The sequence below is a fragment of the Panthera onca genome, chromosome B1, assembly GCF_046562875.1.
Source record: "Panthera onca isolate mPanOnc1 chromosome B1, mPanOnc1 haplotype 2, whole genome shotgun sequence".
NCBI classification, from domain to species: domain Eukaryota; kingdom Metazoa; phylum Chordata; class Mammalia; order Carnivora; family Felidae; genus Panthera; species Panthera onca.
This window is the reverse complement of record NC_138342.1, coordinates 35,674,130-35,699,291: the sequence shown is the minus strand read 5'-3', so window position 1 is coordinate 35,699,291 and position 25,162 is coordinate 35,674,130. Positions and strand designations below refer to the sequence as shown.

Below are 25,162 nucleotides of genomic sequence, written 5' to 3'. Positions count from 1 at the left end.
TCAGTTATATCTTCCTAGGAACGCTTTGCTACCGAAGAGGTTGACTAGCTTGCAAGGATTTTTATCAATTCATTAATGCTTTTCTCCATGTATAAAGTGATTAAAACTTGGTCATGTATTGGCACTGTATTTATGGTTCTCTGATGACCTCAGAATTTTCTTAAAAAAAAAAATCATTTTAAAAAGATAGCCTTGTAGAATTGCAGAGTGGGAGGGAGCTGAGAGATTATACAGTGCAACACAGTCCCTGACACAGCTGGCCTAGCAATTGGTTACCCAGTTCCTGCTTGAATACCTCTCAGTGTGAAAATAGCCCATTCCATTCTCAGCCACGTCTAATTCTTAGCAAGTGCTTTCTAGAACCTTCAGTTTATCCAAACTCCCAAAACCCTCTCCAATTCTGATTTTTTATGTCATTTGCACGTTTATTAGTAGTGCCATGTATGTCCTTATCCTGTCATTGGGATCCAGGCAGTCTGGCTCCAGAGCCCTCTTGAACTTATGTTTTTATTTTAACTGTCCCAAGGGACCCTTTTGTATCAGAGCATAGATTCATGGGACTCAGTCTTCGGGGTCACTCATTCTGGACAGTATTGTCCTGTGTTTTCCTCCCTGTAATGTACTTTATTTCAAAGATACTTTGTACCTTTGGCCTGCATGTGGCTTCAGGGTAGTGTGACCCCCTCCAGCCCCACTCTCTGTGACGGTCCCTGCTCAGTGCTGAGTCTGCCTGCCTATGTCTCTGGACCATAAGTCCATATTCCCAGGAGGGGATCTGATTGGCCTAGCTGGTCAGGTGCCCCTTGTTAACCCTGACACCCCAGGCCAGGGTAGTAGGTCAGGAGAGGAGTAGAGGGGCAGGAACCAAGGGTATCTCAGGGTAAGCTCCTTCAGAAGGGCTTGAAGGCAGGGGGGAACCAAAGGAAATTTCCAGTGTGAGCCCTGTCTGACGATGTTGGTCAACTAGTTGAGAATCTACATCGTTACATGATCATGAAACCTATATGTCTGTGTTTAAAAGAATAGAGCCTAGCTAAAAGCCTTGTTGAAATCCATATGCTAAAGTCTCCATTTTTAAAAAGGAAAGAGTCTGTGGGCTTGCTGGTCCCCGATGGTCTCCTCCTTCCTTTAAACCATTCTTTTAGTCCTCTACACTTGATTTTTGACTGGCATTGACCCCAAACTCATTGGCCAGTAACAGTATTGTTCAGACCTAGGTAATATAAAAGACCTTTTTTTGAAGGGGAAATTAAAAAAAATTTTTTAATGTTTATTTATTTTTGAGAGAGACAGAGACAGAGTGTGAGTGGGGGTGGAGCAGAGAGAGAGGGAGACACAGAATCCGAAGCAGGCTCCAGGCTCTGAGCTGCTAGCACAGAGCCCGATGTGGGTGTCAAACCCACAAACCGTGAGACCAACCATGACCTGAGCCAAAGTCGGATGCTTAACCGACTGAGCCACCCAGGCACCCCAAAGGGGAAATTTTTTAAAAATCTGAGTATATATCCCATGTATGAGAAATACCCCTTTTTTTTAAGTTTATTTATTTTTGAGAATGAGAGAGAACACAAGCAGGAGAGGGGCAGAGAGAGAGGGAGAGAGAGAACCCCAAGCAGGGATTCTCCACACTGTCAGTTCAGAGCCCGACGTGGGACTCAAACTCATGAACCGTGAGATCATGACCTGAGTCGAAATCAGGAATCAGATGCTTAACCAACTGAGCCATCCAGGCGCCCTGAGAAATGCTGCTTTTAAAAGAGTGAAATCCAGGTGCCTAGGTGGCTCACTCAGTTGGGAGCCCAACTACAGCTCAGATCATGATCTCGTGGTTTGTGGGTTTGAGTCCCACATCGGGCTGTATGCTGACAGCTCAGAGCCTAGAGCCTGCTTTGGATTCTGTGTCTCCCTCCATCTCTGCACCTCCCCCACATGTGTTCTGTGTGTGTCTCTCTCTCAAAAATAAACAAACATTAAAATTTTTTTTTTTAAACAGTGACGTCCTATTCAATGTTAACTGAATTCTCAGTGCTAAAGGGAAATGTTTTTAGCCGGAGAATTTATTTTCAGATTTTTACCATAACCTTTAGAAATTGTAGTTCCCATTATGTAAATCTGTGAACTCTAAAAGCACCTCTGTAGACTATGTTCGTAAACAGTTTCTAAAGTACAGGATTCTCTTTCTTTTCTGTTTAGAGCACTGGGACAGCTGTTTCTTGCCTTCAACTTCTGTAACCTCTCGCATTCACCATGGTGTCTTCTTTTTTTTTTGTTTGTTTTGTTTTGTTTTGTTTTGTTTTTATTTTTTAATATATGAAATTTACTGTCAAATTGGTTTCCATACAACACCCAGTGCTCATCCCAAAAGGTGCCCTCCTCAATACCCATCACCCACCCTGCCCTCCCTCCACCCTGCCCTCCCTCCCACCCCCCATCAACCCTCAGTTTGTTCTCAGTTTTTAACAGTCTCTTATGCTTTGGCTCTCTCCCACTCTAGCCTCTTTTTTTTTTTTTTTTCCTTCCCCTCCCCCATGGGTTTCTGTTATGTTTCTCAGGATCCACATAAGAGTGAAACCATATGGTATCTGTCTTTCTCTGTATGGCTTATTTCACTTAGCATCACACTCTCCAGTTCCATCCATGTTGCTACAAAAGGCCATATTTCATTTTTTCTCATTGCCACGTAGTATTCCATTGTGTATATAAACCACAATTTCTTTATCCATTCATCAGTTGATGGACATTTAGGCTCTTTCCATAATTTGGCTATTGTTGAGAGTGCCGCTATAAACATTGGGGTACAGGTGCCCCTATGCATCAGAGTGGCCAAAATGAAGAAATCACCATGGTGTCTTCTATGATGAGTGACAATCCACAGAATGATTCTGCAGGTTCTCATAGCTCTGCAGGTTTGAAAGCGTGTGTGTGTATGTAGATGCAGGCCTAGATATGCTGTCAGATATGAGTTCATTTAGAGCAGCTAGGTGCGGGCTTTTCTTTTTTTAGCAAGCCTCTACCTTCTTTTGTGCCTCATTCCTCCAACTAATGTTTGTTCCAACTTTTCTAAGAAAGTCTTAAGTTGATCACCCTTGATAGAGAATGAAGTAGGAAAAGTAGGAGTTGAGAAGTGCTGTTATTTCTTTTATTTTCTGTTAACAGTATGCCATCAGTTGCAGGCAGCACACCTGTCCCAGCAATTCCTTGTACTCCACATGGAAGGCAAGAAAACATTTAGTAGTCTCTAACATTTTTTTTAATGTTTATTTTTATTTTTGAGAGAAAAAAATACATGGGGGAGGGGCCGAGGGAGAGGGGGAGGCACCGAATCCGAAGCAGGCTTCAGGCTCTGAGCTGTCAGCACAGAGCCCAACATGGCACTTGAACCCACAAACCTTGAGATGGTGACCTGAGCCGAAGTTGGACGCTTAACGGACTGAGCCACCCAGTCGCCCCAGTCTAACATTTTTAAAAACACCTTTCCTTTGTTCTCAGATGTCTGTGCATCTGTTATTATTCACTCTTGAACTTGTGAGCCGATTTCCAACCTTTTCCATGATCTTGTTTATGTTTTACTGGTGCAGTGGCACTGCTCTCTTTGAATACACCTCCCTTTCCCCTGTGTCAGGACTTCCACAGTCAGTCAGCATGTTGCTTTAGACAGCCTTCCAGACTTCTGTCCTTTTTGGGTCTCGATGATAACTTAAAATGTGTCCTCCCAAAGTCTAGAATACATACGTGTCTGGTTTAGCCTGGTATTCCCCTTTTTTGCCTGTCAAAAGCTCTTTGGTACAGTTATGTTTTCTACAGTTTCAGTTCTGTTTTATCACTTTTGCACTGATTAGAGTCCAATCCATGGTGGCAATTCCTCATCTTGTGTCTGTGCCTTCTCAGAGATGAATCTGAATGCGAGACAAGTCAATGGTGCTTTTAGCTACTTGAGACTTCGAGGAGATGCCTGGTGGATGTCTGGCAGTTGAAACCCCTCACTGCTAGTGCAGTCTGTTTCTGTGCCAAGTTTTAAGTCTATATCTAATATATGTATTCTCGGGAACATACCATTTATTGCTTTTATCTGACCAAGTGATCTATGGCCTGTTCTCAAGGAGGTATCATTAAATTCCTTCCATCTTTTGTTGTTCTTCTTCCTTTCCTGTTAAGCATGATTTAGCATTAATAAAAATGTTTATTATTTCTAACAATTCAGCATGCCCAAGATGATTATTTTCCAAGGTTAACTTGCAAGGCTGACGGCCAAGGAAATTGGGTGCTTACTATGTGTGAGGTTCAACACTAGGCAGGCCCTAGATTTTCATGTGATGCTGCTTAAGGAAAGCCTTTCTTCCTGATGTCAGGAATACTTATTTTAGCGTCCACCACTTAGAATTGATAGTACTGCTTTTGGAGTTTGCTGCAATTCAGCATGAGTTCAGGAAATAGCCATTTTTTTTTTCCTATTCTAGATAAGAAATGTTGTCTATGTGGTTTCACGCTTATTTATTTTTAGATCAGTTCCCACAAAGACACTTAAAGAAAAATATCTTTACCATTTATTGTATGACAGGTCCTGATAGAAGAATATATTAGTGGGTATCAAGACAGGCAAAAAAACTGTAAACTACTGGGAATTTTTGGATGCCTGATATTAAAATAGAAAATTTAGTGAACATTTATTACATGCAAGAAAATTTCCTGATGTGTTCTTCGTCTCTTCCTGATATTAGAGTAACATACCAGACAGTTACTTTCATGTGCCCTTATGCCTGTCCTGTCTCAGTGCATAAGTTAGGTTTATCTGTAACATCTGTTATTCTCAGCTGCTGTAATGTAGCAGTATTCTTACACAGAGAGTTGTGACTCTGAGGCTTTTCTTTCCAGGAAGCAGCTTTATTCATGCCGGCACTGTTCAGTTGGGTTCGTACCCGAAGAAGTGAGCCCCGAACACCACATGGCAGTTTTTTTTTATACATTTTCTATTTCTTTGTCTCCCATATATGGTAACACACAAACATGCAGTCTGATTAAGTGGTCTCATGTTACAAGGTCATGAGGGATGTTGTCACATACTGGTATAGCCAGGTTGCCTTAAGGTTTTGTTTGTTTGTTTGTTTCCATTCCTTAGTGAGGGGACCCTACCACAATATACCTAAACTATAGGTCAAAAGATTAATATTGGAGTGATCACAAGACCACTTTATATTCAAAACTTTTGTAGGTGATACTTCAAGGAGGAATGGTCAGAAAGGGTGCTTTCACATCTAAGTAGCATCTAACAAGACCATGAGGGTAGGAGAGATTTATGGTTGGAAAAACTATTGATATGAAACAGGGAAAGTAGAGGAGAAATAGAGTTAGAAGTCGGGTCAAGCTTATTTGTTGAATGAATGAATACCTCCATTAGTGTTAAAGCTTTAGAGCTAGGTTGTACTTTAATCGGTTTCCCTGTATTGTCCTGGGTATGATACTCACTGGCTCTGACCATGAGCAGTTCTCCATTAGAAGTAGTTCCTGTATCTTCATCATTTTGAGAAAATTCTTTAAAACCCTTACAGAAGGGTTCACTCCTTTTTTTAAAGACTGAAAGCAACCCATTTTTGAAGCAGATAACCGTATTTTACATCATTGGAGTAAGTGGATGTCCTTTGTTACAACATTTTGTTGTAACTCAGTTGGGCTTGAGGGTAATGAGCTACCATTTGCATGAATGATAAAAAAAAGGAGGGGAAGTTAGGAAAGCGAGGGATGTGGAAAGCTTTTTGACTGTAGTGCAAATTCTTTAGGGTGACAACCCATAGTTATCTCAGAACATGCTGGACTCGGGGCTTGGTTAGGACAGCTGTTAACATCAGAGGAGATCTGCTCTAGCAAGTAGGGCCAGTTGGGGAAGGTTCTAGGCAGCCTGGTGATTTTGTGGGCAGGGAAGTTGCATTATGGTTGCAGGTCACTATTCCATGCAGAGCAGGAAAGTCAGCTGGTGATTGGTGGCCTGGGCCACATATGGTGTCAGTGGTCTGCATTAGATGGACATTGGGAGAAAACTTCCAGCAGAGGACTGAAATGCCTCTGCTAAAATTCCATAGTATGGAAGCTGAGCATATTCATGAAGTACGTAAGAGTAGTTCCCAGAATCAAACGAAAAGCTTTATAAGAAAGCCAAGGATGCTCCAAGGCAGTTTGACTAATAGATGGATAGCTCAGATCAGTCTTATGTGTGCTCAACCTTTCCATACATCCAGATTGCACATTGACCATTTCTAGTCGACCATGGGCCATGTGCCCACCTTTAAGTCAAAAAGGGGAACACTAACTTGATGCAGCAGACCCTAAAGACTGCCAGCAGTTGTGCAAGAAGAGTTCTCCAAAGAAAACCAAGGATTTTTCAGGAGAAGCAGATGCTGAGCTGAAATGAGCAGCAGATGTCCACTGCACTGAGCCTAAATCAACAGTCAGGTATAAATCAACAGGAAGGTATATTGCTGCAATTGAAAATTTCATTTCCCTTCTGGCTATTGCAACCATGATCTAGAAATTTGAGACAGATTGCTAAATAATTTCTATTTTCCATACTTTTAAAGGTGTTTGATTTCTTCAATGCCATCTTTGAAAATGTAGCGTGTGAGTCTTAATCTCTAAAGCACCCCGTTCCTTGTTCCCAGCCCCGTGGTTTTTCTTCCCTTTGTTCTTTCCCTCAGCAGCTGCTGCCAAGCTCACAATCGAACATTTGAAATCGCTCTTCTGCTCCAACAGCACAGGATATGGGATTTCAAATCTCTTTTGTACCTCTAGTAACTGCTTCTATGTTTCTAATAAACTATATATATAGTAAGATACCATTAAAAACAAAATAAATACAAGCCTGTAAATTATATTTAGCCAAAGATTGCTTTGTTCCAGAAACTTGAGCCAAAAACAAAGCAAAACTACTATTACATGATGACTTCTAATTGTTATTTTTCTCACAGAATAAAAACATACTAAAATTTTGGAAAGGATAATGCTCATGGTTTCCCAATAAGTAGCCCTTAACTTTAATTACACCTAAGTTTGTAGTTGTGCCTCTAAAGTCTCTGGCCAGTTTTCCAGTTCATATTCTTTTATTGGATCCAATGACTCTTGCAAGCAAGACTGTTTGTCTGATGACCCCATTTTGTGTCAAAAACCATGAGCAATTAATATGACCTCTTTAATGTCTAATATTTGAGGCCACTGAGCAAAAGGATATACAGTTGGACTCTCCTGAATATGTTAGGAGATAACGTAATAGATAACTCTGATTCCAGTTTTAGCCTTACTTATAACTGCAATAAACTTGAGACTACAGAAACTCAGTGGTGCTATAACCATATTACCAGGCAACAGAATGATTTTGTATTTTGTTCTTTTCTCCCTCCTACCTACCCACCCCTGCTTTTCTGTTGCATAACCCCCCACACAGATGACAATTTGGGGGAAAACATTTACTTACTTAATATTAATTTATAAAATCATAGGGTAAAATGCATTATTTTGCTATCTATACTTAGACACTGGTCACAATTTTCATTATAATTTATCCACAAATTTTAAAAATGTTAATACCAGGGTGCCTGGGTGGCTCAGTTGGTTAAGCGTCCAACTTCGGCTCAGGTCATGATCTCACGGTTCCTGAGTTCAAGCCCCCCATCAGGCTCTGTGCTGACAGCTTGGAGCCCGGAGCCTGCTTCAGATTCTGTGTCTCCCCCTCTCTCTGCCCCTCCTTAACTTGTGCTCTGTCTCTCACTCACTCTTAAAAAAAAAATAAACATTAAAATGTTTTTTAAATATTAATACCTACATTGATGTCCTTAAGACTTGTTTTTCTCATTTCAAGTATTTTGAAAGGGAGATTAATTTTATAATATCTGGATGTAGGATGGGCTGACAGGAAATGTACGAGTGACAAGTATTGTGCTACATTGTGCTAACATAATGCCATTTAATTCTCTTAATAACTATTTTATGCATGAGGATGCTGAGGCTCAGAACACAATAATTTGTGGTGTTCTGTACAAATTTGTGTACATATCTGACCATAAAGCCTATTCCTTTTCCCCACAGTCTGCCTCTCTGATTATAGTAATAAAAATAATAGCTAGAATTGTTGTATGAGCATGAGGAGCTAGGCACTATCCCAAGTACTTTATACACATGCATTATTTCATTTATTCCCCACAAAAACCTATGAAACAAAGTCGGCAGCTAGAGTTAAGTAATTTGCTTAAGACAACCCTAGCTCAGGGCGCCTGGTGGCTCAGGTCATGATCTCGTGGGTCAGGAGTTCAAGCCCCGCATCAGGCTCTGTACTGACAGCTGAGGGCCTGGAGCCTGCTTCAGATATTGTGTGTGTGTGTGTGTGTGTGTGTGTGTGTGTGTGTGTGTGTGTGTCTCCCTGCCCCTTCCCTGCTTGCATTCCCCCCCATAAATAAATAAATAAATAAATAAATAAATAAATAAATATTTAAAAAAGCTTTTTAAAAGATGACCCTAGTTCATAACTGATGGATGGACCTGAACTGTATCTCTCACTCCATGGTCTGTGCTCCCAGTTATGATTCTGTCATGCCTTCCTTGAGTATACCGTTGGTTTTAGTATTATCAATTGGTATGTTGTAAAAAGAAAATGATGCATGATTTTTAAGGATAGGAGTGTTTGTATGGAGATTCTGTTAAGGGGTTGATCATTTGTTGCATTTGTTATTTTTGTTTGTTTGAGTGATAGTGCAAGCAGAGGAGGGGCAGGGAGAGAGGGGGACACAGGATCCGAAGCAGGCCCCACACTGACACAGTGAGTCCGACGCAGGGCTCAAACTCATGAACCATGAGATTATGACCAGAGCCAAAGTTGGATGCTCAACCGACTGAGCTACCCAGGCACCCCAGTTTTGTTGCATTTAAAATCCTAAAGGTCTCCCTCATCTTGGGCTTTAGCTTCAGACAGCGTGTATATGTGGCATCATACAGGGGTACGATGGTAATGTGTGCTCTGGAGAGGCTGTAAGGGTCAGAGCAGCTCCACCTCCAAAAAAAAATGTGTATGCATCCATTTCATCTCCTGTCACCGCTATGGCACGCAGGCCCCATCATCTTTTACCTGAATTGTCCCAGTAGCCTCAAAACGATCTTCCTGCCTACAACTTTTCAGTGGATTCCTACCACGTTAAGAATATATATTCAGGCTTCTTACTGTTTTCCAATCTGGCCCTGCGCCTCCTTATTTGATGTCTTCCTATTCACTGTTACTGATCCTTATGTACCTGGAAATGCCAACCTTATTCTTGTCTTTAAGGCTCTTCCCCAGCTGGGTCATAAGTGGGTGCCAGGTAGTTGCTGGCAATAGATGATAGTCACTACTTACCTTTTCAAACACGGACCGCATCCTGCTCTTCCCCAGCTGGGTTTACCCTGTCCCTTATTTAATTCCTGGTTGAGGTCCCTCCTCAGCCTCTCCTTGGGGAGGCCTTCCCTTACCACTCAGTATAAAGCCACAGTAGCGGTAGTGGTAACAACAGCAACAATGAGAACAGCTAACGTTTAGTGAGCTTTTACTATATACCAGGCATTGTTTTCTGTATTTATTAGCTCATGGGAGCCTCATGACCTCCCTTTGAAGTAGACGCTATTATCATCTCCATCATAAGATGATGAAACTGAAGCACAGAGGGTTCCGTCAATCACTTGGTTTATTTTCTTCATCACACTTACCATGATCTATATTTATCTTGCTCTACTCTAGAAAGCCAGTTCCTGAGAGAAGGGACTGTGTCTAATTTTCTGCTGTTCCTGAAGCTTTTTGCTGGGACATAGTAGGCACTTATGCTGAAATATGTTGAGTGAATGCATGAATGAATGAACAAATGAACGAACACATGATCAGTCTTATTGGGGCATGATATTTGTGGTGAGAAATAGAAAATTTCAAAGATGATACTTCGGCTCTAATTGTATGAAAAGGACTCAAAGCTCTTCACTTTAATAATCTGTTAGACATTTTTCTTCTCTGTCGCATTATATTGTGTGCATACAAGCATGCGACCATGAGTCTGGGCAGAGGAAGAAAGACTATATGTGAATATACTAATTAACCCAGTAGTCCCTGGTCATAAGTGGGTGCCAGGTAGTTGCTGGCAATAGATGATAGTCACTACTTACCTTTTCAAACACGGACCGCAGTCTGACTTTGTAACTGAGTTCTACTGCAGGCCATATAAGGCAGCTGTTGCTGTGAATCATCTGGCTGAAGTAGGGAAATGTTTGTTTTGTTTTTAAATTTCATTGCTTTTCTGAACAAATGACGTATTGACTTTTTTCTCCCTGGTTCCTGGCAAATACTAATCTCATAAGACTTTGGAGCTGAAAAAGAACTTCAGAACCTTAGCCTACCTTCCTCATTTTTACAAGGGGAGAGAAATAACCCCCAGGGATTGCATGGTTTTCACAGGGTCACATAAGTACTCAGTGGAAGAACCACAGCTTGCCTCACAACCACCAAGTGGGTTTAATGATCAAACACCGTTAGGGGAAGATGAACGCTTGTTCACTTCAGGGCCATGATTAGAATGCTGACTCGTCAGCACCTTCTGTTTACTCGGTAATGAAAATTATTGCTGAAAGCCGAAATGGTCACCAGGAGGATGTTGCTTCTATATCCCTCTTTAGTAATACAAAGTAGTATCTTCTTGTAGCACGTTCAGTGGCTAAAAGTGATATGTGACTCTTTGCTTCCCTATATTGAAACTCTTGGTCCTTCAGAAGTCTAGAAATAGCATTTGGTTCTGTTATAACTAAGAATGCAGAAATGAGCCTGGTAAAATCCCTGGTTTGTGAAGTAATTTTATCATTTAAATACTAACTTTGTCATTAATTGAAATAGTTAAAAACAATTCGGAAAACAAAAGTGCTTTTCTGCTGGGGAATAATAAGCAGGATATGACACTACATATAGAATTTTCACTGTACCTGGAATTCTGAATTACTGAATCATTGCCTATTCTTTCTTGCATAAATAGGGAAAAGTATCCTACTTATTCATTTCCGTAAAAGCTAGTGCAGAATAGTTTATTTTAGGAGACTGGTTTCCTTCTGATTGGTTTTAAGACATTACGGACATTGGAGGGTGCAATGTTGAAAGAAGCTAATGTGGCTCAGAAGACACCGTTGAGACTTGCTTCATGTCTGTTCCTTACAGTGCTGTGTGTGACTGTGCCTGCCAGGGTTCGCCCTGTAGCACTTTTAGTTTAGGAAGAGTAATGATGCTATTAGCAGATGTCAAATGCCTGAGTGAACACTGAGGACACGGGGGTGACTAGGGGTGGTTTTCCTGGAATATTCAAGATGTGTTGAAGGAGTGTGGATCTGGTGTCACTATCATTAATTTCTGTGTCTGTACTTGGGACCATATTGAGATGCCCCCCCCCCGCCCCCCCAAGAACTTGAAAATGCAGGAAATGAGTTTGCTTTCTTATTTTTTTTGTAAGCTCAACTCATGATAGGAGCAGACTCGCCTGCAAGAGAGACATATCTGTTCCTAGGCCTGTAAGGTTTGATGGTAAAAATCCCATTCACAGATTAAATGTCAATTTCAACTTGGAGAAGGAGATGGTCAGGAAAGAGGTGAGTCAGGGAGTTAAACATTGGTAGCACCCTTCTCAGCTCTGTGGAGGGGCAGAGAATTAGTTGTGTGCAACAGATTTGAAGCACGGCCCCATTGCCAGGTATCCCAACAGACTTTGAAGATTTGGGCTCTACGGGTGCGTCTACCCCTGTTGTGAGATTGGGTGCATCAGGCTGTGCTAGCCCGATGCTGTTAGACTCTTGTCATCTACCAGTGGGTTAATTCATCAGATGTTGAGGGATTGATATGTTACCCATATGTCCAGACCTAACCTGCTTATTTCTATAATGTAAGATGAGAGTTCCTTGAAGATTCTAAGTATAACAGTTACAGACTTTCCCATTCCAGTTTAGTAAGAATACCAGCCTTTCTCCCAGATGCCTTCATGGATTATTCCTGAGGACCTGTGAGGTTAGGTACATTCACTGAGATATTCCTGAGAGTTCCTGAGGTCCCTGTGTCTACTTACTGCTGGCTTGCTGCCACCTGCAAGGAGTAACTAGGGATTCTGGGCCAAATGCTAGGTGGTACTTGTGACACCTGGCTTTCGACATCCTGGGAACGGGCTTCAGGTGCCTGCGGGGTCTCTCTATCACTGCTGATGGAGGAGCTTGGGTGGCTGAGCTCCCTGGAGCCCTGAAGAGATAGGACAGGGTGACTGGCAGCTCCCATTGGTGGAGTGCCTGGCTCCCTGCTTTCAGTGCAGCTCTCCCTCCCTCCTTCAGTATCACACCTGCGCAGGGCATCCCACTGCCTGAGCCCCAAGGGTTCATGACCTGATCACCTGCCAAAGGTCCCACCTCCTAATGCCATCAATTTGGGATTACCTGTCTACATATGAATCTGGGGGAGATGCAAATGTCCAGTCTATAGCAATCCATATATAAAATTTTGATTATATAAAACTAGGGGGGAAACCTGTATCTAAAACGTGGTGCGGTGAAAGAGAGTTATTAACCATGTGAGCAGAGGCAAAGCTGCCCGTGTGCTTCATTCAGACTGTAAAATGGATATGACAGCACTCACTTGGGAGCCATGTGGCCTCCAGAGTGACCATCCTCACTCTGCGCCTCTCTACTTGGAAAGCTTTCAGTGGCTCGCTGCCAACCAGAGGATGCGTTCCAGACTTCTTCGCCAGCATGAGAGGTCTCCCGAGATCTGCCCGTGTGCTTTTTCAGCACATCGCACTGCCTTTACCTTGCCCTTTGTCTATGCTTCAGCTCTGTTGCGTCCTCTGCACACAACTGCGTCCCCATACTCGTGTTGCCCACCTCTGTAGAAAGCCTAAGTGATTTTCTGGTTTCATATAGCAACAGACCCCACAGGCAAGCTTTTCTTATACATTTTGTTACCAGCACTTGGCTGCCATTAGTTCTTTATCAATGGGTGGAGAAGCATTTACTTGCCCTCAAAAAAAAAAAAAAAGAAAAGGAAAAGGCCAAATAACCACTCCTTTGTCATTTGGTGTTTATTCAGCAAACATTTATTGAGTACCTGCTGTTGGTTGGTACTGGTGTTCGGATGATGAGTAACACACCCTCTGGGTGTGGCCTCTGGGAGTTCCCATTCTGGGAAGGAGAGACAGACTCAGAAGCAGGCAGTAACAAAATCTTCTGATTTGGGTGTTTTGCTGGGGACTGGGAAGTGCAGAGGGCTATGGGAATACAGAGAAGAAACACTGACTTAGCATCTTAGAGTACTTAAGAAGAAACCCTGTCAGCAGGTTTTATAGGAGGAGTTGGAATTGCCTGAATAAAAAGAGAAGAAAACTGGGTTTTTAATAGAATACTGTTGGTGGCTCTTTCTAGGAAAGGAGTAAGGACTGATTTAATCTAGTCTCAGTTAATTCTTACTAGAAGGTAAAAGAAGCAGTTTAATGTTTTATGTTCTTTTAGAACTTCTATGTATTTTTTTTAATGTTTATTTATTTTTAAGAGAGAGAGAGAGTACGTGCAGGGGAGGGGCAGAGAGAGAAGAAGACACAGAATCTGAACCAGGCTCTAGGTTGTGAGCTGTCAGCACAGAGCCCGAAATGGAGCTCAATTTCATGAACCATGAGAACATGACCTGAGCTAAAGTCAGATGCTCAACTGACTGAGCCATCCCGGTACCCTGAGAATTTGTATGTATTTTTAAAGTGTTGTCAACTTTGCGATAAGACGTTACCCAGTTGAAATTGCTTGAATCTGTTGCATTGTTAGAATGATCCTGAGGGACGCCTAGGTGGCTCAGTCCATTAAGTGCCTGACTTTTGACTTCAGCTCAGGTCAGGATCTCATGGTTTGTGAGATCGAGCCCTGAGTTGGACTCTGCCCTATGGAGTCTCCTTAGGACTCTCTCTCCCCCTCTCTCTCTGCCTTTCCCCCACTTGTTCCATCCCTCTTTTTCTGTCTCTCTCTATCTCTCTTTCAAAATAAATAAATAAACAGGGGCACCTGGGTAGCTCAGTCGGTTAAATGGACGAATTTGGCTCAGGTCATGATCTCACTGTTTGTGAGTTCGAGCCCCGCCATCAGACTCTTTGCTGCCAGCCTGGAGCCTGCTTCAGATTCTGTATCTTCCTCTCTCTGCCCCTCCCCTATTCACACTCTGCCTCTCAAAAATAAATAAACATTAAAAAAAATTTTTTAGGGGCGCCTACGTGGTTCAGTCAGTTAAGCATCCGACTTCAGCTCAGGTCATGATGATCTCACTGTCCATGAGTTCGAGCCCTGTATCAGGCTCTGTGCTAACAGCTCAGAGCCTGGAGCCTGCTTCAGATTCTGTGTTTCCCTCTCTTTCTGCCCCTCCCCTGCTTGCACTCTGTCTCTCTCTCTCAAAAATAAACACTAAAAAACAAAAAAACATTAAAAAAAAAGAAACATAAAAAGAAGGAATGACCCTGAGATGACTTGAAATGGTCTTAAGAAATTTGAAGCTCTTTATGAACATAAATTGCAGTTAGTGGAAAGATTAAGATGATTACAGTGAGTTGTGGTCATATCAGAACATGGTGGTTGCCTCTGTAAACCTTAATGTTTATCTTGTTTCTGTCTTCACCCAAAAAGGAAAAAAAAATCCCAGAGAGGTATTAAATATGTATACTTAAGTTTTTTAAATATATTTTGAATTACCTCTGTCTTATTCTTCTTCTCTAAAACTGTAAGGTCAACTAGTTTAAAATGTTTTGTTACTTTTGGATGGATTCTTACATAACAGAAGGAAATAAGTTGACCATTTATGGGGGAACAATGAGTAAGAATTTGCAAAATTTGCAAAGATTTTAAAATGGGTCAGTTTTTATATGATTATTAAATGCTGACTTTTAGTTGAAATATTAGATGTGGGGATTTTCCTTTTCTATTATGAAAGAAACAAGAACACCAATCAGGGAGAAGCTTATAGCTCTGAACAAATTTTAGAATCTCAAGTAGTTATGAAGTATGTTGTGGTCTGGATGATAAAATGAAACGTTTCTTATTGAATCAAAAGACTGTCTCTCTTCAAGGTTATGAGAAGACAGATGATGTTTCAGAGAAGACTTCACTGGCTGACCAGGAGGAAATACGGACTATATTCATCAACCAGCCCCAGCTGACAAAATTCTGCAATAACCAAGTCAGGTAGGAACTGCCAAAGATGGCTTGTCAGGCCAGCCATCACAGCGACACCCGATAGGCCATTTCTCCTCTCTGGCCGAAACAAAAATGCTCACCAAGAGCTTTCGGTGAAATCGGTTCATATTTGAGAACTTACTGGAGGCAGTGTGAATTTGCTGTTTTCTGCATCCTCTAGTCAATAAGGAGATATTAATAAGAATCTGGAAGCTGGAAGGAGGTAAACAGAAAGGGTAAACAGCCATACCCTACCAACTGTACCAATTCTATGTATAGTGTCTGCATGGTGAAAGCTGCTCATGGGTAAATGCCTTTGTCGTAAAGCTGTTACAAGAAGGAGTGGTTATTGTTAGTCAGTTATTTGGCTAACAAAATTCAAGATTTGGTAAGAGGCCTTTGCAGTCCCTCACCAAGAACTCCTTTTGGTTAAATAGTCTTTAAATTCTGGCTTTTGATAGCTGTAAGATTGAGTATGGTGCTGAGGAATGGAGGGCTGTTGCGTTCCTGCACTGGTACATTTGCCTTCCAACAACAGCATAAAAATTATCACCGTTGTAAACACTGTTCACTGAGTGGCCTCTGGATGGAGTGAGTACCCCATCACCCCTCTCACGAGCCCAGTGTTTCTCCAGTGGCCAAATTCCTGGATTTGAGAAATAACCATTTAATATTAATAATTACAGGGGCGCCTGTGTGGCTCAGTCGGTTAAGTGTCCGACTTCGGCTCAGGTCACAATCTCAAGGCTCGTGAATTCGAGCCCCACGGTGGGCTCTATGCTGACAGCTCCGAGCCTGGAACCTGCTTTGGATTCTGTGTCTCCCTCTCTCTCTGCTCCTCTCCCACTCACACTCTGTCTCTGTCTGTCTCTCTCTCAAAAATAAGTAATATTAAAAGAAAAAGTTTCTGGCCTTGCTCAAATTCCTGATTTTTTGGTAAGATTTTATTTTTTATTAGTGTATTATATACTCTCCTAACTAAAGTTGCTTTTCTTTGTAAGCTACTCCTAGTATGTTAAAAAGGATGATCGGCCAAAGAGAACAAAAGAGATTATGCAGAAAAATTAAACTCTTACTACTTAATTAGATAAGTCTTTTCATTTACTTTCATCTAGGTTAATGACCATTTGCAGTATTCTCCCAAGTTGAAATAGAGGGCAGCTGTCCATCTCATTTTTTATATGATGGTAATAGAATTTTGTAAATGTGGGTGCTAATTATGGATTAATTTTTTATGCTACCTTTCATTTTGTTTTCTAGCACTGCGAAATACAACATAATCACCTTCCTTCCAAGATTTCTCTACTCTCAGTTCAGAAGAGCTGCTAACTCATTTTTTCTCTTTATTGCACTGCTGCAGGTAAAGTCATGTCATAAAACTTTAGTTCAAAGTCAAGTGTTCAGATATTAATAAATGTTTTTGTTAAGCCCATGACCCATCTCCTGAAGCGCATCTAAAACACAGAGAGACAAGCTGGCTGGGGTGGACATTTCCAACTCCTGCTGCAAGCGATATCAGAATTCCACTACTTCTTCAAGCCTTTTGATTCATTTTTGTCAGCTTATTTTTAGCATTCTATACATTCAATGTGGCAGGGAGGACATTTGATGGTAAAGAGGGAGGGAAGTTTTTCTTCAAATAGTAATTAAATATTAATTTATTTTAGTAACAGTAATAGTTCTGAACCTTAGAATATAAGAATTACCATTTTAAAACATTTCTTTTTGGGGTGCCTGAGTGGCTCAGTCAGTTGAGCCTCCAACTTTGGCTCAGGTCATGATCTCATGGTCCATGAGTTCGAGCCCCGCATTGGGCTCTGTGCCGACAGCTCGGAGCCTGGAGCCTGTTTCAGATTCTGTGTCTCCCTCTCTTTCTGACCCTCCCCCGTTCATGCTCTGTCTCTCTGTCTCAAAAATAAATAAACATTAAAAAAAACTTTTTTTTAAACATTTCCTTTTGTAATTGAGTAGTAATTCAGGGAAAACAAGTTTCATTGTATTAAAAAGCATACATTCATTGTAAAAATAATAAGAAAACACAACAAAGCGTAAAAAAATTAAAACTATTATTTTTCCACCACTCAGAGACAACTACCCTAAAATTTGGGGTGTATTTTCTCCTGGCCATCTTTCCCCCTGCCCCTCCCAACCCTAAATATTATTTATTCATTTAGCCTACAAAAAGAAGATCGTATAATACATATGTTTTACATTCTGCTTTAACCATACAGCAATGCGTGGCTATTTTCCCATGTGGTTCAGTGTGTTTTTAAAATATCAGTTTTAAAGATGGTATGGTATTAATTTAACTCCCCTACATACAACAGCTTGCCATGAAGCGAGCTATCATGTTCTTCCAAAGCCACTTACTAGATACGAGCCAATTGCCTCACCCAGTGTTAGTCTGCCGTGAGAGTAAAATCACTGAAGCATATTTTAAGAGGCACTAGGACGGGGTTGTTTTTAAATATGTTATAAACTTGCTGGTTCTCACTGGATTTCTTTCCCCCCCCCCCCCCCCCCCCAAATAGCAAATACCTGATGTATCACCAACAGGTCGCTACACAACACTGGTTCCTCTGTTATTTATCTTAGCTGTGGCAGCTATCAAAGAGATAATAGAAGATATTGTAAGTATTTGATTTTTTTCATAAACAAATGTGATGGTTATTTTATATACATATTTTTATACATTTTTCTTTAAGTTTAATTCTTGGCAGAGGCTATTTAAAATGCTTATTCAACTTAAAAATATGTAGAATGTATTCTGGAGCTCATTCCTCTTAGTTTCTACAGTTTTACTGTTACAGACCACTTGTTAGAGTGTTCTCCATGTTTGTAGTTTAGTAATAAAAGAAATTAATTAAAAACATTTTTTTAGTGTTTATTTATTTTTGAGAAACAGAAAGAGTGTGAGCAGGGAAGAGGCAGAGAGAGAGAGGGAGACACAGAATCCGAAGCAGGCTCCAGGCTCTGAGCTGTCAGCACAGAGCCCAATGCGGGGATTGAACTCACGAACTGCGAGCTCATGACCTGAGCCAAAGTTGGACATTTAACCGACTGAGCCACCCATGTGCCCCAAGAAATTAAATGTAATAATTGGCTTGGAGAGAAAACTATATTTGAACATTAATTTCAATTATGCCCAGTTTTCAATTTGAACTTTATTTCAAGTTAAACATGGTACCCTCCAAATTATCTAAATGTAAAGGGCTTTTAATGTATTTTTAATTTATAGGCATGGTTTTTACTTTATTAAATACTTTTGATTCCTTTTCATCATTAGTAGTTCTAAGTTTCCTTTTATTTTCTTAAAAGAAAGTACCAACATATATGCTATTTTTATTATTATTCTGTAGTAGCTGAGAAAAGAGGAAGTCCATTTCCCTTTTATAGAATAAGTTCCCCCGGGACGCCTAGGTGGCTCAGTCGGTTAAGCGGCCGACTTCGGCTCAGGTCACGATCTCGCGGTCTGTGAGTTCGAGCCCCGCATTGGGCTCTGTGCTGACGGTCAGAGCCTGGAGCCTGTTTCAGATTCTGTGTCTCCCTCCCTCTGCCCCTCCCCCGTTCATGCTCTGTCTCTCTCTGTCTCAAAAATAAATAAACGTTAAAAAAAAAATTAAAAACAAAATAAAATAAGTTCCCCAAAATAAATTCAGACTTTTCTTTTTTCCTCTGTTTTACCGTTATTTTAACTACCTCAGTTGAGGAAGCGAATGTATTTTTTCCTATGCTCTTTAAATACTTGGCCAATCTGAAATGACTTTCTGTCAGGCCTTAGGCAAGTCAGATGGTAAGGTGAGGAAAGGCTGAGACATTCTCTGGGAAGCTCCAATTTAAAGTTGCACAAACATTAATATTATTTCTGTAGAGAATCAAATTGGGAACTCATAAGAACGCATGAGCCATAGCTTCACTAGACTCATTTGAAATGGGTCAAATGTCCATTTGAAGCATCAGTCTCAAAAACCTCCAAGTGTCTAGGAGTATAGACAGAGGTTGTCTGTTTGCATGTCTGTAAAACATCACTATCCTCTTCCCTGGAAATAACATGCTTGAAGGGGACCACAAACTGAAAATGTCAGGGACTCTCTTTTTACCTGTATTGTTCCACACAGACTTACCTTTAAATCCTTTAAATTGTACTTGGATTTGGCAGTCCATAAGGATCGGTCTTTACTATAATTTGTCACTTTCTTTGCTTTATGTAGTCCCTTTTCTCTCTTTGACATAATTTTGATTAAGCATAGGTTATTTACTAGACATTGTGCTGTTGTTTTTGTACATGTTTTTCCCATTTCATTTCTTCAGTACCTTTAAAAGTTGAATATTAATCCCGTTTTAAAGGTAAGGAAACTGGGGTTTAGGGAGGTCATGAGCCTGTCCAAGAACGCAGTTGGGATCAGAGCTCTGTCTCATCCAGTGCTCCTCTATATTGTGGCAAGTCACCAACAGTAGGATCGATCACATTTATTGAGCTTCTGGGATCCATGTGCTGGTTCGATATCCTTTACATTTTTAAGTCTTACAGCAACTCTTTAAAGGATTATTGATATTGCTCCCATTTTACGGATGAGGGAGAGGAGGCATAGAGGAGCAAGGTCACTTGCTCAGGGTCATCCAGTTAATAACTGGGGCTGTCAGAATTCAAAAGAAGGCAGTTTGGCTCCAGAGCCCTGCATTATCATCCCTGCTGTAAGCTGCCTATCTTTCTTCTTTTCCTTCTAACAAACCTCTAAGTTCTCTAGCTATGGTTTTTAGAACCCCTCTCTATGGAAACGTATAAATATTATTAAAAGGTGAATAAAATATTATCCAAAAGGTGTTTTTCTTTTAAATAGAACTCTTGTTGGCACAATGTAATAATTGTGTACTATCAGAAAGCAGCTTTCCAGGCAATTCCTGGAGGATATAATAACACTTGTGGGGAGAAATAGTATTACGTGGAGTGCTTTTCCAATAAAATCATTGTTAAGAAATTGAGTAAAATAGGGGCACCTGGGTGGCCCAGTTGGTTAAGCATCTGAGTCTTGATTTGGGCTCAGGTCATGATCTCCTGGTTTGTGAGTTCGAGCCCTGCATTGGGCTCTGTGCTGCCAGCATGGAGCTTGCTTGGGATTCTTTCTCTCCCTCCTTCTCTGCCCCTGCCTTGCTTGTGGGCGCATGCATGTGTGCTCGCTCGCTCTCTCTCTCTCTCTCTCTCTCTCTCTCAAGGTAAATAAACTGAAAAAAAAAAAACTGAGTAAAATAAGTCCTTAAGAATGGTTTAACGAGACATTTATGTCAACTTGTAAGGTGATAGAAAGTTTGAAAAAGTACTCCCTAGGGGGAAAAAAAATCAAATGGTTTAGATGATTGCCCAAGGAGTATCTTTATCAGTAATGTATCTTTATCAGTAATTGCAGTGAATACATATATTTGTCCATTCCTTCAATGAAATGTATGAAGCAGTACTTTGGTGCCAAGAATTTACTAGGTTACTTATAGGATGTGCTGAACTTTTGTTGCAGTAGTAATCATGTCCCAAATATCAGTGGCTTAAACCTAAGTTTCTTTTCACGTACTCAAAGACACTGCAGGTATTTTTTCTGGGAGGAAGGGAGGGCAGGACGCACCATGTAGTCACTCAGGGATGCAGCTGAATCAAGGGTCTACTGTGTGGAACGTTGGTGGTCACCAGAGCAGAGGGAGAGAGAATGGAGGTCCAGAAGTTTTTGCCCCAAAAATAAAGCACATCACATCTGCTTACAGTCTGATACCAGAACTAGTGACAAAACAAAAAGGAGGCTAATCTCAGTGTCCATGAAAATAGAGGAGAACTAGATAGTGGTGAAGACCAGTAATGTCTGCCACTCTTTCATCAGTGAATAAAACACAGCTTACATTACAGTAAACCTTCTTTTATATTGAACACTCCAGGTGAGACACCTAAGACTTATGCACCCAGTGCATTTTAACACCTGATGCTTTGCCCAGCTCAACAAAATGCAGTTTCCTGTTTTTAATGTGCAGGTAGCAAATGACATAAATACCTACTTGAAAATATTCTGAAATTAGTGGAGAACTTTTCATTTAAAAAAAAAAAAAGCATCGTGTCAAATGTCAACTCTTATGATAAGGGTCAAGGTTGGTTGCTAAATGATGATATTCACCACAGAAAACATGCCTTCTTTGCTATACACTTGTTAACTTAAGCTCTGATCAACTTTATTCATTATAAAACAGATGTTTTTTTAAAGTCTACAATATTCAGAGACCAACTACTGGGAATGTGTTAGTGAATAAAAGTAGCCATGATGGAACTTGCAGCCCAGTAGAGGAGACAGACAATCAAGTAACCACACCGGCTATCAGCTATCATAAGAATTAAATGATGCACTGGGGCACCTGGGTGGCTCAGTCAGTTGAGCGTCCGACTTTGGCTCAGGTCATGATCTCGCAATTTGTGAGTTCGAGCCCCGCGTCGGGCTCTGTGCTGACAGCTCCAAGCCTGGAGCCTGCTTCGGATTCTGTGTCTCCTTCTCTCTCTGCCCCTCCCCCACTTGTGCTCTCTCTATCAAAAATAAATAAAATTTAAAAAAAATTTAAACAAAAGAATTAAATGATACACTGAAGTCCTTAGAACAATGCCTAGTTATAGTAAGGTGATGAATAAATGCTAACTGTATTGTCATCATCCAAATATCCTTTTGACTAAAATATAGAAAATGGATTGTAAGGAAAGAGAGGATTTGGGTAGACTAGTTAGAATAATATTCTGGTAGTTGCTATAAAAAAATGAGGTCTGAGACCGAGTGGTATTGTAGATAAAGCAATACAGAAAAATGAATTCTATATATATTTAGGAGTAGAATTGACAAGACTTATCACCATCCAACATGCTTATTTTGTTCATATTTTCTCTCCAACCACTAGAATGTAAGCTCCATAAAGACTAAGAGTTTTGTGCTTTTTCACTGCTGCATCCTCAGGGATGTTACCCTCAGTAACAGGGCCTGGCTCATATTGTTTTGTAAACATTATTGAATGAATAAGAAATAGATTGGATGGAAGTGAGAAGGAGAAGAAAATGCTAAGGTTAACTCTCAAGTTCCTGGTTTGTGCAAGTAGATGGTATGTGGTTCCATGTCTGAAACAAGGACCACGTCTTGGGGGTTAAAGTCCTAGATTGCTTTTTGGTCATAGTTCAAGATGCCTCTGAGACTGCCAGAGGGAGATGTCAAGGAGGCAACTGGATATAACCATCTGGAGCTCCAGTGAGAATGTTGGCTGGTAAATATGTATCAATTATAATTGAAACTGCAGGTATGGATGAGCTGAGCCAGGGAGAGAGTATAGAATAAGAAGCGAAGAGGGCTGGGTATAAGCCTTGAACAATTCCATCACTGAGTAACAAGAGAAGAGACAAAGAAGGGGCCAAGCTACAGATGGAACACCGGGACAATGATGTGATAAATGCTTAGGAAGCAGGAGACAGCTCCCAGGAGGGTGTGGTCAGCATTACGTACTTAAGTATCCTGAAGTTCATGGCACTATTTACACAGTAGTTTATTGGTGCACTGTCAACTAAATATTGATAATATTAAATAGTTCACGAGCCCTCAGTGACATTAAGTGAATTCTCGTTATAGGACAGTGGAGTTATTTGAACTCACAGAGTAACTCCATTAATATTCTTTGAACTGTTCATTTTAGAAGGAATAATGATCTGTTTGGAATTAAAGATATGATCTTTTTATAGTACTAAGGTTAGAACCTGCCTGTCTGGCTGGATCCTTATGTATACTCAACACAATTGTTTCTTGCAAGCAACCTAATTTATTCTGTGGAGGGAAGGCTGAGGAAAGGGCTGCTCCTGTACAAGAATTCTCTGTAGATGGAAAGTAATGTTTAGGATCTCCTTAGGTTTCACTAAGATTAAATTTCCTGTTTAAGTGGAATGTTTCATTAATTAGCTTTTATTTGTCTCCTTCAGTTGGAAGTCTAACCATTGTCTGTCATAGATATGCATTGTTTTGGAAGTATTTGTACTTCATTCAAATATCTAAATTTGCTTTGGACCATTATTTTGGACCAAAATTTATTTTGGGTTACTTTCTAATTTTCTTAAGATCATTGCTAACAAGAGTATGTTAGAGTTTTATCAATTGTAAAATATTCTCTACTGATTCTACAAATTTGAATTTTTTTTAACGTTTACTTATTTTTGAGGGGGGTTGGAGGTGGAGAGTGGGAGACACAGAAACCAAAGCAAGCTCCAGGCTCTGAGCTGTCAGCACAGAGCCTGACGCGGGGCTTGAACTCAGGAACAGCAAGATCCTGACCTGAGCCAAAGTCGGACGCTCAACTGACTGAGCCACCCAGGCGCCCCTAATGCTACAAATTTAAACAAACTTTAAAAATTCATTTAAGAACATTTGCTGGTAAATCATAAGCTTACTTTTGGAAGCAGTAATTTGCCTAATGAAAGTCTACATTATTCCAGTTTTGTTAGTGAGTGTTTTGTTCTCAGAAAGAATTGTAGTGTGTTCCTACATATGGATATGGCAAGAATTATCTTCTACAAGCCTTCCACAGAGGCGTTTTGAATGCCCTGTTTGCACTTTGTACAGTTCAGTGGCTGATTGTTTGGCTAAACTGAGTTCACACTGCCTGCTATTATGTCATCCCTCCTGAGTATTGCTGTGTTTGGGAGGAGGGCTAATCCACAACTCTGGCCTTTTCTCTTGGAGAGTATTGTCATTTGTGTACTGTGATTCTAAAAACTGTATTTCTTCTCAAATGAAAAAATTAGGAACTCAGTTGTTTTATGTGCATTCCAACCCACCTTAAAGTCATGTATATGCAGCTAAATCTGACCTTGAGCTTTATATGATAGAATCTTTGAGCTCAGAGTTAGTTAAATTCAACACTTTCCTGCAACGTCAACCAAGGCTGATGTGTTACACTTGATGCTGTAAGTTTAGACAGAAGCTATGAAAAACCTCTAGTTGAACCATAGACAAGATAGCTTCCCTTGGCCACTCAAATTCTCACCTTTCCTCTGACCTTTAGTTTCTTTTACTCTCTGCTCCAAAACCTTGGCTTATGTGACTCTTCAAACTCACCCACTTAGACTTAAGCTAACACACCTGTTTACCTTTTTTTTTTTTTTTTTTTTTTTGATGCTTTTAACAGGAAGGAGAATAGGATATCCTGTGATTAAATGGTTTATAATGGGGAGAAGGGACCATTCAGAAGCAGTGGATAGAAGAAGCTTTATGAAAATGGTATATGTGTTTGGTTCTAGTCATTGGCAGACATCAGCATGCCATTAAATTATGGAAGATGTACTTGGCCTAATTAGATAAGGAATTTCATAAGAAGCTGAAAATACTTCAGTACCATTATTAAACGGTAGTTATTACAGATAATTCTCTTAGGCAGTTGCCTTTTTTAAGTGAATTATTTAAGTAAAAGGCTAAATCAGCCTTTTCTAGTACATTAAAATTTTAGTCTTACCTGTATAATAATGTAGGATGCTTCTGAGGACTCTACTCTGTGCTCCCAGAAGAGGAATACTATGTGAACATTCTATGGATTGTGTTTTCAATTTTAAAATTCCCACATACCCTCTGATTCTTCTTATCGGCACACCCCAGCATGCTTATAAAATTGATATGGGTATAAAAGGATAAAAGCCTTGAGAAACATAAATTAAAAGAAATATTTTTTGTATAAAGATGCTACTTTGTTTTATTCATCTCATCCACTTTTTCACAGTTTTTGTTTTTTGCTTTTAAACTTTAGAAACGACATAAAGCTGATAATGCAGTGAACAAGAAACAGACACAAGGTAGGAATTTTACATTTTAATTTCTCTTATCTGTCAAATACACTCTGGTAATATATATAGATCACATCAATGAAATGTAATTCAATTGAAAATACCTAAATACCTTGTATC

The 25,162-nt window shown here is 40.4% G+C and overlaps 1 protein-coding gene across 7 annotated transcripts in view; it reads left to right on the top strand.

Annotated features, from left to right (window-relative positions):
• Positions 1-25,162, top strand: part of ATP8A1 (ATPase phospholipid transporting 8A1) — a 231,995-nt gene that overhangs the window by 19,976 nt on the left and 186,857 nt on the right. For 4 of the 7 annotated variants that reach the window (XM_078446157.2, XM_078446156.2, XM_078446154.2 and 1 more), the window contains exons 1-5: positions 2,849-2,906; positions 15,111-15,225; positions 16,477-16,576; positions 17,748-17,846; positions 25,006-25,051. In XM_078446157.2, the coding sequence (XP_078302283.1) occupies positions 2,855-2,906; positions 15,111-15,225; positions 16,477-16,576; positions 17,748-17,846; positions 25,006-25,051 (412 nt within the window). In that variant the 5' untranslated portion in view covers positions 2,849-2,854. Of the gene's footprint in view, positions 1-2,842; positions 2,907-15,110; positions 15,226-16,476; positions 16,577-17,747; positions 17,847-25,005; positions 25,052-25,162 lie in introns of those variants that run through there. The other 3 variants (XM_078446153.2, XM_078446155.2, XM_078446159.2) reach the window with 3 other exon arrangements.